The sequence below is a fragment of the Colletotrichum phormii genome (genome assembly GCF_030913505.1).
Source record: "Colletotrichum phormii strain CBS 102054 chromosome Unknown BDP81scaffold_1, whole genome shotgun sequence".
In the NCBI taxonomy this organism is placed as follows: domain Eukaryota; kingdom Fungi; phylum Ascomycota; class Sordariomycetes; order Glomerellales; family Glomerellaceae; genus Colletotrichum; species Colletotrichum phormii.
The window spans coordinates 1,998,343-2,012,409 of NW_026851443.1; the positions used below are offsets into that span (position 1 = coordinate 1,998,343).

A 14,067-nucleotide genomic window follows, 5' to 3' on the forward strand; every position below is an offset into this window, starting at 1 on the left:
TATGCTATTACTCCAAGAATTGGCTTAAAGGGAGAGCACATGTCAGGGGAACACTATGTACTTTGTAGTCGTGCCGCCCACTTTCCTCGTTACCTACCTTAAACCACTTAGCCTCCTTCCACGGTTATTACCTAAGGTACCTTTGCGCCTAGGTGCTCCGTACTGCGTAGGTAGGCACGTACTCCGTAGGTACCTACCTTTATAGGTACCGTTGCACCGAGTCACCTGGTATTGAGTCCGCAGCGGTACCACGAAGTAGCGGCATTGACTTTGAGGCGTATCAACGACCCACGTCACAATGCAGGGTCCTACATCTTTTACCTCTTTGCAGTTAGCCCTCTCAATCTTCGACCCGCGTCAACCCCAATTGCCAACCTGAGCTCTTCATAGCATTGACAAAGTTTCAATCAGATCCAGAAATACCACCAGCTTCTTTTAGCTGAACTTCCCTCTTTTTCCTCTCCCCCTTGCAACAAATTCTCGGTAGAGTGGGTGTCCATGTCACGGCCCCGACTCATACGCAGCCCCCAAGCTTTGACGTGAGACTCTCCCCCCACCCCATCCCTATCGGTTTTGGTCCACTCTTCCGACGGGACGATAAGGGATTATCGCAGTTCGAAATACCTTACCAAACGCAATGGACCATACTGCGGCTGGCGGCGACAATGGCGCCGAGGGTCGCACGTATGCGCTCGACGATCCATCGGCAGTAGGAGCTGTATCACCAAAATCGGTCTCTCTCTCGGAGCATCAATACCAGCAGCAACAGCCGCCGTCAACGGTCCCCCACCGACGCACCTCCTCCGGCGCGAACTTCCTCTCCAAACTCCCTTTTATGCGCTCCCATTCCGATGGGAAGCAGCAGCAGCGCCACCAACAAGCCGAGGACGACACTTCGAGCTCCCCGCCGTCATCCATGTCGACCGTAATACAGCAACAGCAGCAGCAGCAGAAGTCTCGACGGAGGAAGGGTTCCCTTAGGAAGGTGGCTCTCTTGGGAAGAGGCGCGCAACGAGAGCGCAAGGAGGCTAAGCAGCTAACAATCGACACGTCACATACCGTCTCCCGCGACATGGAAGGCGCTGCGTCTCGATCGCACGCGACAGCTATCGAACACGACCCTCTTGGTCTAAACATCGCGGACTTGACGCCGCGGCCGTCTATGGAAGGATACGCGAGCAGGTCGAGTCTGGTCGAATCCCCAGTGTCTTCTCTGCCGAATTCTCGACAACCAAACGAGGCCGAGTCCACCATCACCAGCCCCACGATATCATACACATCTACAACGGACGAAGACGACGTTTTACATATACCGAGTCACATGCCGTCGCACCTACAGCCCGAATCGTCGCTCTCGTCGGGCTCCGAATCATACTTTGGAACCCGGCCCAGGCAGCAGTCTATACTGCAGGCCAAGTCACCGCTCTCGTACAGCGGCATGTCGACCACCCCATTGCCTCCCAACGACACCGAAATCGACTACTCAGACACGGAATGGTGGGGCTGGGTTGTTTTGATCGTGACGGGACTTGTGTTTGTTATGGGCATGGGCTCAGTCTTTGGGGTATGGAGTTGGGCGTGGGATGTTGGTACGACCCCGTACGCGCCCCCGGAGCTCGAGGACGATCCGACGCTGCCCATTACGGGCTACTATCCGGCCCTCATTATCCTGACCAGTATCATGGCTTGGGTTTGGGTCTCCGTGGCCTGGATGGGAATGAAGTACTTTCGCCATGCTAAGATCAGCGGGGAGTAGAGACTGGAAACAGTCTTGGGTTCTGGCCCATCCCATTCTTCATTTCGAAAATTTCTTCTGTCAACCCTTGTGGCTTGTTACGCAGGTTGACAAGGTCAGACGAATGGCATTGGTGGTGAAAGTTTGCGGCAAGGCGTTTTGTTATTCATGTCATAGATGACAGGAGTTCAAAAGGTTAAAAGCGAGTTGGCAAGCGGAAAGAGTCTTGCTGGATTATCGGGAGTTAAAACATGGGTTTTCTTTTTCCATGGATTGTTGTTCAGCCGGCTTAATGCCTGTCTGGCGGAAGTAACAGCGAGAACCAACCCTTACATCCAAGTTGTATGTTTCTATGGCTCTTGAAGCCACAGCAATAGCTAGGTAGCTAAAGAAATACACCAGTCAAATCATATTAAGCTTTGCATACCACAGTGACAAATTTGTATCAATTACATCATTCTCTTGACCTCCTTCGAGTATAGGGGTTCTCGGACCGGATCTGACAACCTGTCATTCAACCAACCATTCAATACTAGCCACAATCATACCTACGCTACCTACAGGCTACGGATCACCAAGGAATACGGATAAAAACTCGGACGTGCGCGCACGTTGATAGTGTACGGTCAAACGAGTGGAGACGTTGATACTACATCGTCAACACGTGTGGACAGGCTAGAAGCGAGATCGAGGCGAGTCGTGGTTGGAGAGCAGGGATCCACCGTCTGCGCGTAATCACGAACCGAGAATGGGCTTGCGGCTTGCCAGCGGGCAGCGGCCCATCTTGCCAGCCTCCTAGGCGGAGAACAAGGGTCCCACCGACCGCATCTTGCACGATCTCGGTGGTGGGGGTTTGTGTGGTTGGCTGGCCTCGGGATAGTAAATACACACACATATTGGTACGCTACACAGCGCACAGTCCTGTCGAGGCAGCTCAAGTCTCTTGAACTTCTTTCTAATAGGTCGGTTCTGGTTGGCAGCTCACGTGTGGAAAGTCTGACAGAGCCGGCCGAGTTGCCAAGGTAGTATTTCACTCAGCTCACGAGACCATGCGAGTTGGAGGGAGACCATATGCCTCACCGGCCAAGGGAAGCCGAAGAACCAACGGCGGCGGTGGTGGTGAGTCCACATTGAGACATGTCATCTGAAACACAACGACGTTGGCGACGCAGAAGCAAAGCCCATGGATGGAAGCCAGCGAGCTGCGAGCCCCCTTTGCCCGCAGCGACTGCTCTGGGGCCAAGTTGGATCGGCAGAAGGCGAGACATTTTCGACTGGAGCTGGATGGTCCTGGTGCTCTACTGCGCTGGGTGTGGACCACCCAACCAACCAACCACCACTCACTGTAGTGATCTGGTGCGTTGGCTCTGGCACCGGCACCGGCAATTCGCATAGAAGATCGAGGTCTTCCAAGTGCCCGTTGGCTAACCGAAAAGGTGTTTTCTTCGAGTAAGCCGGGAGTCAGACATATCACGACGCACCTGGATAGTGAACCTTAAGGAGTCCGTGAGCCGTCAGCATCCACGGTCACGGCAACCCTACTTGCCTCCCTTTGTTTTCCCACCGGCCCCCTCCGTTCCTTGGATCGGGGTCCAGGGGACTCTGAGCTGAGAGAAGGGAAGGGGAAGGGAAAAGAGCAGCTTGTGTCGTTGAGCAAGTGGGGACTCTGACGCTTGAGAGATTTGGAGAGTGTAAATGGAGCCTTGGCAGTGGTGGTGGCACCCCGACCCGATCTAGGCCCGCTGCCAAGGTGGAGGGCCGACAAGTGGGAAGGCAAGAAGGGAACGGGCTTGCATCTCGTGTTGAAAAGAATTAAGCGCTGCGGTGAATTGAGATGGCAGAGGCGGCAAGGGAAATGGCGCGCACACGGCCAATCAGCAGAGTCCCAGCCCCCGATTCGTGGCCAGGGCTACCTTATTGTGTCCCACAATGCCATTGCAACTCCATGTTGGAAAAGAAGCTTGTGCGCCTTTCGCATCGCATCGCATTGCATCTCCGAATGGCTGGCGCATATCTCGGCCAATCGATCAGGACAGTGTCTTTGCTGGGCGCAAGTGTTGGTCAGCCAAAAAGTTGGTGTTTCTGAGTTTGCAGCGTCCCAGTGGACTGGTCAGCCGCCGACGCCGTACCGAAGCTCGTGGCAAACGGGCAAGCGGGCGGGCAGAGGCGGAAGGATAAAAAGAAGGATTCTGCATGCAGCAGGCCACGCCAAAGTCGGCAGCAAGGCGTCTAACGGCTCGCCATCGGCATGCGTCTCTGAGTCTGCCTTGGACGGTCAGGTAGGGATGTACTCTAGGTATCGGAAGGTCTATCGGTGACTTGGTTGCTAAGGTGCTCTCTGAGTTTCTGACTGTCTACCTGTAGAATAATAAGTATTAGTTTCCTTACAGAGGAGAAAACAACGATGGAGGTTGGTGTTTGTGGGGCAATTGTCAATGCTAAGGTAATGCCAGTGCCCATGCCAGTACCCATGAATGGGATTGTTATTGCGTGCGCGGTCGGTTGCATTGCGATGGCATTGGACAATGGACGTTGCAAGTCGCTGTCCCCGGTGCTGCTCAGCTTGTGCGGATGGTTCTCCGGACAATGTTCCGCCAAGGGAACGGAAGGGAGGGCGGCGGACCTTACGTGGTGTGCTGTAACCAAGAGTCCAAGACGGCTGAGGTGGAGAAAGCCATCGAGGGTCCCGACGGGTCGGAAGGATCAGGAGCATAAAACTCGATGCTGGGGGCCTTGTACCTGAGGTACTACCTTGAGATGTAAGGTAAGCAATCAGGTAGTATCCGAAGGCATTCTTTGTCTGTTTCCGACGTCGTCCAAGACAATCTGATTCAGAAATTTGCTGAAATTTTCCGGTCAGTGAGGTGCAGGAAGGAGATGACACCGGCGGCTACCCTGTGTAGGTAGTCCCTGGAGGAGGCACCTTCTTTAGGGTACCTACGGTACCTTAAGTAGGTACGAATGGGTACATGGTAGATGGGCGGAGGGCAGGTCCAGCGGGCGGGCTCTTTCCCGGAGTCTTCCCTGTACGAATACATGGAAGGCGGCGAAGGCCCCGCCCTCCCTGCCGTCCCTCTGTCCTCGTCGGGCGGGAGGTAAACGGGAAGGCGTTCCCTCCTCTTCGGCGCCTGCCCTGTGCCTGCAAAACTAAAAATTTGATGTTGATATTGAAATTGACACATGGCACTCATGGCTGCATCTGTGCCCAGGCGGTGCGATCTCTTCTCTAACAGACCATGACCTCACCGCTTCCGAATCAGGGCACGCTCTCTTTTTTCAGTCTTCACGAAAACGACGCTCCGAGGAATGTAATCTCGCACCAATATTTGTGCTGGATCTGGGACAAGTGCCGTTCGCTGACGATTGCTGAAGACAGTGGTGGGGCACATTCCCTCTCAGTTCGCCTGTGTCAGTTGTTTCTGTATTCGTATGTGCCTGTAAAATTCCACTGGGAACTTGAGGACCTGAGGTGAGACTCGCACTGCCAATGCCACGGCAACACCAGTGACAGCAGAAAAAGTACCGAGGCAATGGGCGCAGGAATGTAAATGATGACTCTCTGCGGTCCCTGAAACGATCATTCCGAGATACCACCCAAGCCCAAGGGGAAGGAAGCATCATGGAGTTTAGCAGTACCTGTCAATGGTGAGATAGACCTGCTAAAGGTGAGATACCTACCTAAACGTAGGAGAGCACGGTTCTCGATCAGTCTAAGCAATCAGAGATAAGGATGGTGTAAGCTGCCAACATCAAACCGGACCAGCAACAAAGTAGTGCGAACGGTCGTCGCATCTGCCACCTCTCCTACTCTCCCGTTGTCACACAGACTCGACAAACTCTCCCCAGCTCTTTGTCTTGCTCAGGGTATCCTGTCTTGCAGCAGCCGAGAGCTCACGACACATGCAATACACGGTCGTTCATGCACTAGAGCCGTAGACCGCAGCTTTCTCAGCTCCCAATTTCGCATCGCCAACGGCTGGACCACTTGGCTGCCTTTGCTTTTTCTTCTTTCCTTTCCTTCCATCAATGTTCCACGTCCCACGTTCCACACTACAGGGGCGTTTTGGATTGCGTTGGCGTGTTCATGTCTTGGTCTTTCCTCTGTCAAGCCTCTCAATGCAGGTAACATGTGTATAATGCAATCGCAGCCGGCACAGACTGATTGAAAAGCTACGCAGTGTGGCAGAATTACGACGCCGTCAACCTTCAACCACCTTGGTCACCTTGGTCGCCTTGGTGGAGAAAGACTGACGTGCAGGTTGATGCCTGCCGCCTGGAAAATAGCATGGCCCCACGAAATGTCCGAATACCTAGGTACTCAACAAGACCGTGAGCAACTCAGGTCACTCGCTCCGGCGGTATTAACCCGAGCCGACGGCTCAAGCACCGGGAGGCGGCAGGGAACAGCGCTAGAAACGGCCACTGCTACTGTCTACTGTACGCCTACAGTAGTAGATGCAGAATACTCCGTACGAGGGACAAAAGAATGAACAGGGGAATACAAGAGTCGTTTCAAGGAACAAAGAGAATGCTGAGGTTCCTGGAGGCTGAAAGAGGAGGCGTGTCCCGGGCACCTGGAAAAGAGAGGGTCAAAAGACGGTGAAGGGATCGGTGGTGTTGGAGGGAGCGGGAGCTAGCCTCACCTGGAGGTACCTTGGATACCTTGTACGCTTGTCGAAGGTAGCAGAGCATATCCGTACCATGGCCTTCGGTCCTCAGGAGATGGACATGCGATTTGTCAGGGTCTCTCTCTCCCCGAGTACAGGCAAGGCCGAATGCGGCCGAGTGGCGGGTGTTAGATGGCAGACACAGCGGAGCGGCGTGACCGGTACCTGATATGGTGTCTTTGCCTTTGCTTGCCCGATGCGGAATGTATCTTGTGTGTATGTGCGTAGGTACTTCGAGGCTGAAGAGACTCGACGGACTCGGTTCGTTGCGTTGCGAGAGGTGACGCACTTCAAGAGACCGAAGCATGACTGTCTTAGGTGAAGTCAAGTTGGATTATGTATTTCTTTTAATGTTGGACTCGACTTGATCTCTGGACAGGGCCTATGTAAATAGTTGTGACCCTGCATGCAGCAAAATGTGATTTCACTGTCCGGTGTCGCTCCCTTGCCAGCGGCATATGGTGATTTTGCCTCACGATGTTCCAAACAATGCATTGGATGAGAGCTCGGGGAGATGGCAGTCGCGTCAGAATGTTGACCCGGTCGGACTCTGTCCGGCCGAGGGGGGGGGGGGGGGGGGGCATCGCAAGATCAGTTGCGCTTATATAAGCTGCATACAGAGTCGAGGAGTATCCGTACGGGTTATCAAGGCCAAGAAAGAGCTTCGAAAGGAATAATAGAAGGGCGGCGTCGGGGGACGGAAGGACGTTATCGGCGGGCCTACCGCTGTGCATGGTGTTCACGGAAGGAAGGTTGCTGTTAAATTTCGCCGCGTTTGCCCTCGAAAATCGGATACCCGTGACCTTCCCTTATTATGTAGGTAGGTAGGTGGCTGAAGGTCCTCTACAGCAGGCACCTCACCTAGGTACTCGTTACCTTCCCTTGCCTACCTCCTAACTTACCTACGTGCCTACCTGGCTCAATGCCGTAGCGGTCCCATATGGTGATTTCCTGCCCGTCTTTTGCCTGGCCCCCGTCCTAGGTACCCGTAGGCTCCATCACCACAGTTCCTGCCCATTTTACCGCCAATCAATCCAGCTACCGTGCCTGCCTTGCTTGACGTATCGCCCCAAGGGCCTAGGTATGGTCGAGTGCCATCGGGTGAGCTGTTGCGTCTTTGCCCAGCCCTGTCTAGCCCAACCTGCCCCCGAGACTCGCTCCCGGCTTCGCTGTACGTTGAACGATTAAGCAAGTTGCCTAAAGATGGGTGAGGTAGGATGTATGATCCGTTGGCAGGTGAGTAGTTCCAGTCTCGCAATTTGTTTGTTATGCCGAATCAATACCTAGTAGGAAGCCCTGCCTCCTAAATACAGAATTTGCATGCTGTGTGCTCCGTTGTTCCAGGGACTGTGCGTATTGTCCATGTGTGAGGCGGGGAAACGCCCTGTGTGCCCTTCTCGTCCAAGGGCGTCGCTGGCCGCTATTGCTGAGGTGCTCCTGTTGTTAGGTACCCAGTTGTGTGATGAGGTGCGTCCTGGTCCTGTCGGGCCCTGCTGGCTGGTGCTGGGCTGGGCTGCCTGACCGGGCTGGACTGGGCCAACACTGCACAAATCTCGCGTACGTGCGGACCTGATGCATCCATCCTCATCGTCTGCTTCTCCTCTTCTCTTCTCTGCCCCTTCTTCTTCCTCTCCTCCTCTTTTTTTCCTAATCTTCCTCTTTCCCAACCTCCCCCGTCGCTTGTCCCGCTCTTCACCCTCACCTTCTCGCGTCGAGCGTAGAGCGTCATCGCACGCATTGTCTCGCTGCTATCGCTGCATGCCAGACCTCGCTTCCACATTGCGTGCATCCGTCTTGTCTCTCGGCCCAGGCTTTTAGAGTTCCTGCTCCTTTTGGCTTTGGCTGACGCTGCCACTGCCATTTCACAGCACATCCGAGTCACGCTTCCGGGTGTCGGTCCTGAAACACAACCAAACCAATCCATCACCCTTTACCCTCCACCGTCTTTTTGCCGCTACATCGCACCCTCTTCCTTACTCCTGCGACTCTTCTCTTCCTACAACAAACTACTACCATCCTCTCCTGCCTCCTTTTCTTCTATCAAATCAACCGATTGTCTTCGGAATCGATCGCGACCAAAGAAAAACAACAAGCCTTGCAACGCTTCTCATCGTACCTCCGACCCCTCGCAACGCACGAGACTACTACCAGTACCATCGAACCGAGACGAGTCCGCTCACGCACGATCCGGTCCAATCCAACCCAATTCTCATACAAACCCACACAACAATATCGCCACCCTCGAGCGACCCCAACCCCAAACCTCGATTCCTTCCTCACTTTGCTATTCACTCGGCACACCTCGAGATCCATCATCGACCCATCGATTCATCGAGCCCGAATCAACATATCACTTCTTTCAACCCTGTCAAAGGGGCCACCCAAGCTGGAAGGGATTTGTCATATCCGCACCTTTCCACGGCTGCACTGCCTGGCCCCATTCGACTTGAACAACCCTTGAATCAATCTCGTCGTCTTACTCGTCATTCAAGATGAGAGAAGTCAATTTTAGTATCCCAAACGTCAACAAGGCGTCGGTCGGCATAACGACCGCCCTCTACGACCGACGAGCTCTCGACTGCACGTCTACTCTTCCTCTCATCAACTCTCTCAACCATCTCGCCTACCTCACCACGTCCTCGGCTCGTATTCGCGATATTCTCACAGTCGATGGCGGCATCGAGCGCTTAGTATGCATCCTCAAACGCGGTCGGAGCAAGGACATGATGGATATGTGGAAGTGGAACCTGGCCTTCCAGTGCGTCGTCAACATTGGTGTCAGGGGCACTGAGAACGTCCGCACCAGGGTTGTCGAGGCTGACATGGTCCCCGTCATTGCTACCATTCTCGATAACTACATTAAAGTCACCGAGAAGTGCAGAGATAAGTCGGACGACAAGAGCAAAGATCACCACCACCGTCACAGGAGCCACGAACACCGCAGCGTACACAAGGCTCCATCCTTCACCAATAGATCCAGCCGAACAGAAGTTGATCAGAGGGCCTCCAGACGCCAGGCTCCTCCTCCCTCCATCGACGTTTCTGCGACGTACGCAGGCTCCTCATCCTCGAGCTCCGCAGTCGATCAACAAAACACCGAGTCCACACCTACTCCACCCCAGTACCCGCTGGCGTCCTCCGCCGAGCGACCTGCATTCCCAGCCCATCGTCACCATCATCACCACCACCACCACTATCGTGCCGCTGAGGCTCGCCATGCCGTTGCATCTCCCTCTCGTCAGGTCGTTCAGCCGTTGGCACCCGCCGTGCCTGCCACTGAGACCATGGAGGGTTTTGTCAGGCCTGTACGCGATGCTGACCGTCTTGCATCGATGATGACTTTTGGCAACGCAAATTTGGTCTCGCAACCGTCTTCCCCGACAACTCCCCTGCCGCCTCCGCAGATGCGCTCTCCTACCGTCCGGCCTACTTCGGGACTTGCACCAACAAACCGCTCTCGTCGCCGCCCTTCCATCCGTCACCAAAACTCTACCGTCGACTCGGATGACTTGGTTGGAGATGACGCGCCTTCCGACGAGTCCCCCGATGCTGAAATGTCAGGCACTGGCACTGAGATTCAGTCTGCCGTAAACATTCAAGACATCACAATGGAAGAGGGTGATAGTATCCTGGCTGGCTCTACCACAATGGATCTGAATACCCCAACTGTGTCAGAAACTCAGGATACTGGAGCCTTCAACATCACACACCGCGGTCCTGTGGAAACTAGCAACACTGCTGCTACGACGCCAGCCCCTGTGCCTGCCATCGGTTTGTCGCCGAATCGACCTACCATGGTTACACCTCCTCAGCCGGCCATCCCCAACGCCAGCGTCCCTCGGTATCTCCTCGACCGACAATTTGTCCCCAACGCCCAGATGCTTGCCGCTATGCCGCGTGAAGAAGACGTCTTGATGTCCCTTCAGTTGCTTGCATATGTCTCTAAGTACTGTGGCCTGCGGTCGTATTTCCAAAAGAGCCACTTGGTCCCAAGGCTCAAGATTGGAAAAGAACTCCGCTACCTGGACGGCGAGGATGCTCCTAAGGAGCAGATTGAAGAGGAAGAGCTGGAGGAGGAGTTCTTGCTGCCCAACGACTTCAATATCTTTCCCCTGGTCGAGAAGTTCACAGTCCGGCACCACAGCACAGATATGCAATACTGGGCTGGCGTCGTCATGAGAAATCTGTGCCGCAAGGATGATACCCGCGGTGGCATCCGTCAGTGTGCATACTACCAGTGCGGCAAGTGGGAAGAGTTCACCCGCCAATTCGCCAAGTGCCGCCGCTGCCGCCGCACCAAGTACTGCAGCAAGGAGTGTCAAAAGAGTGCGTGGGCCTTCCATCGCCACTGGTGCGTGGCCGCGACGCAGTGATCCATACCGCTCGGTGCTCTACAACGTTCGACTATACCCCGGAAAGCGCCTTCGGAGGCGCAATGTTTATAATACGGATTCTTTGCCGCCTGCAGGTGGCACAGCATTGCACAGCACAGCGTTTTTTCCAATGCATGGCGTTTCCCTCGATACCACTGGTCTTTCAGCAGCATATTCAGGTCCGGCATTGGGTGCTTGCCATTTATGGTGAAGGCATGACTCCCCTTATTCCAGGACGATATATCCTCAGTTTTTACTCAACCTCGCATGCCCTCTACCGAAGAGACTATTCCAGTCATCGGCAAGGCACCATTCTCTCCGACTGCATCCATACCTTCCCCACGGTGGTCGAGGTCGATGGGCTTCAATCTGCCAACGTCGTGTTACTCCACAGGCCATCAACGTAGCAGACGCCCCCTCGAGAAAATTTGGATGGCAGGACACGCATTCCACAAATTGTCGAAGGCAGCTCACGCAGCATTCAAAACTACTAAAATTGTGTCCCGCGGAAGTATCACTGCGGCGTGGAGACGGTCTTTTTATCACGGATTTACATTTTCTTGGTCTTGGGCTGATGGGCTGGTGAAGCCCGCGGGGATGAAGATGATGGTTACAGTTGCGGCTCACTTGGATTGAGAGAATGGATAAGCCGCCTGTCATGGACGGCAGCATAGTATCCTACAGGGTTATTATGCCAATCCCTCTGAACTAGGATAGCACGGGCAGACGGGAAAGCTTTGCGCAATGCTCCAGGAGTACATATTCCGAGTAGCAAGCGAGGATGATGTACGTATTGTTATGAGAGATCAACCACTATAATGTCAGAATTTATGCGGTCTTCCAAACCCACTGTCCACCTCGTTGTGCACATAGCTTGCCAATGGGAGGTGGTGATGACGTACAATGCCACGCCTCTTGCGACGAGAAGTTGATTCAAAGCCGTCAGGGCTGAACCTTCGGCATACATGGCGCGCGAGAAAGTTTATCGCGTACCGTCCACATGGAATTGGGACGAAGCTAATTTGAACTTTCTTGATCTACCTCAGACAATGTGTATACGGAGTACAACTAGACCCAATGTGTTTATCTCAGAATGGTGGTGTTCAACAGAGATTAGTAGATGCTGCAATGGTCTGATAATTGGATATGCAATTGTGATTTTTGCATTTTCTTAATACATTATTTGCCCCCTTTAGAGATACGGAGGCGCAGACGTAGACCGGCGTGGACCAGAGTTGAAGGATTGCCAGGCTTTTAATGAACATTGTATATCAAGAAGAAAGAAACCGGCATTTGATGTTCCCGTTGGATATCGACGGTCACCAGGGGGGCAGCTAATTGGATCATTTCGTTTGTGGATTACCATCGAACTCGAAGGGTATTTCGCTCCTCCGTTCTAGCTTTTGGTTTACAGACTCTCCTCCTTCCAGTCCCCTCCCTCCCCCATCCCCCATTTTTACGCTACAGAAGACAGTGATTTCTCTTTTTCCCCGTTTACTTATTCATGGCCTTTCTCCTGTTCTTGCCCGGCCGCTGCTGGGGCTTCTTGCCGACGCCGCCCTTCATGCGCTTGGCGTTGAACCCGGTGAGGTCGCCGGAGCTCACGGCGTCGCCCGACTTTGCGTGGCGCTTCTTCCCGCCGAAGCCGTACTTTTCGTTCTTCTTGGACCGCTTGGCGTTGACGCCGCTGCCGGATCGGCCGCCGTCGCGACCGCCGCGCTTGCCGTCCGAGTTGGTGTGGCTCTTGATCTCGTTGTCGACGCCGACGTCGAAGAGGTCGGCCTCGCGCGTGTCGAGGTTGGAAGAGTTTTCTTGACGTTCTAGACAGGATAGTTAGTGATCGGTTCGTACTGTGATGGGTACTCAATCAGCTAGCAGCATCAGGGCGGTAACTTACTCCTCTTGAGTGTCTTGATCTTGTCGAGCGTATCCTTCTTGGCCTTTTGGCGCTCCTGCAACTTGGCGACTTGCACCTGCTTGCCAAACTTCTTGAGGTCTCTGAGCTTTCTCGCCTCGGCGGCGGCCTTCTTGGAGCTGGCCTCGTCGATAAGCTTGGCCTTGACCTTCTCCATCTGACCGTCGTCCTTGACCATCTCCGCAAAGTAGTCCTTGGGGCGGGAAAACGGGGTGCCCTCCTTGATCAGGAGCGAGCGGCCCTTGCGCGCGGCCTCGAGAGACTGCGAGAGCAGAGCGAGCTCGCGCTGAAGATCATCTTGGGCGTCGGGGACGGCCTCGTTGGTGGGTTTGGAGGAGACGACGGTCATGTGCGATGTGAAGGAGGCTGTGGAGGAGGTGTCGATCTGGATGCGTTTCAGGCAGGCCAGGAGGGCGGTCTTGTTGTTGATGGTGAGCTTGGTGTGGGGGATAATGTCCTCTAGGTCTTCGTCGTCGCCTTCGAGATCCGACATGGGAACGTCGTCCTCTTCGGGATCAACCTCTGAGTCCTCCTCGTCATCTGATTCGCCGTCCTTCTCTACGATTTCTGTTGGTGTCTTGGCCTTCTTGGATGGGCGCTCGATCTTTGCTTCCATCTCGATATCGGAGTCGCTGTCACTATCTGTGTCGTCCAATGCTTCGATGTCGAGCTGTAGATTGAGTGTCAGCAAGCATTTGAGGAGGGTCAGGGTTTGTGCGAGGTGCAAGCAGCACGTACCTTGTCTTCTTCGTCTTCCTCATCTTCCTCATCATCCTCGGAGTCTGAGTCGGCATCCTCAAAGTCTGCGTTCAAAGTGATGCCACCCTCAATAGAGATGACAGAGGCATCATCCTCTTCCTCCTCGTCTTCCATCTCCTCGTCCTCGTCATCCTCTTCGACGCCCTTGTTCTTCTTTTTCTTCTTCTCCTGCTCCTTGGCGGTTTCGCGGTGCTTCGCCTTGATCTTGCGCTCTTCCTTGACCTTGCGGAGGTCGATGCCCTTCTCGGCCGCGAGCGCAAGCTTGAGTTTGGATTTGGTAACCATGTCTGCGGTCAATATCTGAAGTGCACTGATATTGGGGTGGTCGCAAAAGTATGCTGGTTCAACACTCTTGTCAGGCGGGTTGCGTTAACGTGGGGAGGGTCCTCAGAAAAAATGTCGATTGAAAATAATTCTGCCGCTTTGGTGATCCACTCAGTTGAGGCGGTCAAGCGTGATGGTGGGGTCATTCTCCATAGTGGGTATGGCCCCCGGCTTGGTAAGCCGCCATTGGTCAACCTTTTCTCAAAGCGCATTCTCGGAGTTTTCAACATCGCCTTGATCCCACTACAAAGGTTCACAACGAGACGAGACACAGATGGAGAGAAACTTCACAAG

The 14,067-nt window shown here is 54.1% G+C and overlaps 3 protein-coding genes across 3 annotated transcripts; 2 read left to right on the plus strand and 1 right to left on the minus strand.

Annotated features, from left to right (window-relative positions):
* Window positions 1-637: 637 nt before the first annotated feature.
* On the plus strand, window positions 638-1,756 carry BDP81DRAFT_388640 (uncharacterized protein; the record flags this gene model as incomplete). The annotated part of the gene is made up of 1 exon (XM_060587157.1): window positions 638-1,756. The coding sequence occupies one exon, from the start codon at window positions 638-640 to the stop codon at window positions 1,754-1,756; it is 1,119 nt and encodes a 372-aa protein (XP_060451788.1).
* A 7,138-nt stretch (window positions 1,757-8,894) lies between these two features.
* On the plus strand, window positions 8,895-10,775 carry BDP81DRAFT_305919 (MYND finger; the record flags this gene model as incomplete). The annotated part of the gene is made up of 1 exon (XM_060583222.1): window positions 8,895-10,775. One exon carries the CDS (start codon window positions 8,895-8,897, stop codon window positions 10,773-10,775), a length of 1,881 nt encoding a protein of 626 aa, XP_060451789.1.
* A 1,345-nt stretch (window positions 10,776-12,120) lies between these two features.
* On the minus strand, window positions 12,121-13,797 carry BDP81DRAFT_467240 (eukaryotic rRNA processing protein EBP2-domain-containing protein). The gene is made up of 3 exons (XM_060594450.1): window positions 13,429-13,797; window positions 12,673-13,360; window positions 12,121-12,595 (listed from the first exon to the last, which is right to left on the minus strand). Exons 1-3 carry the CDS (start codon window positions 13,732-13,734, stop codon window positions 12,270-12,272), a joined length of 1,320 nt encoding a protein of 439 aa, XP_060451790.1. The 5' UTR covers window positions 13,735-13,797; the 3' UTR covers window positions 12,121-12,269.
* Window positions 13,798-14,067: the final 270 nt, after the last annotated feature.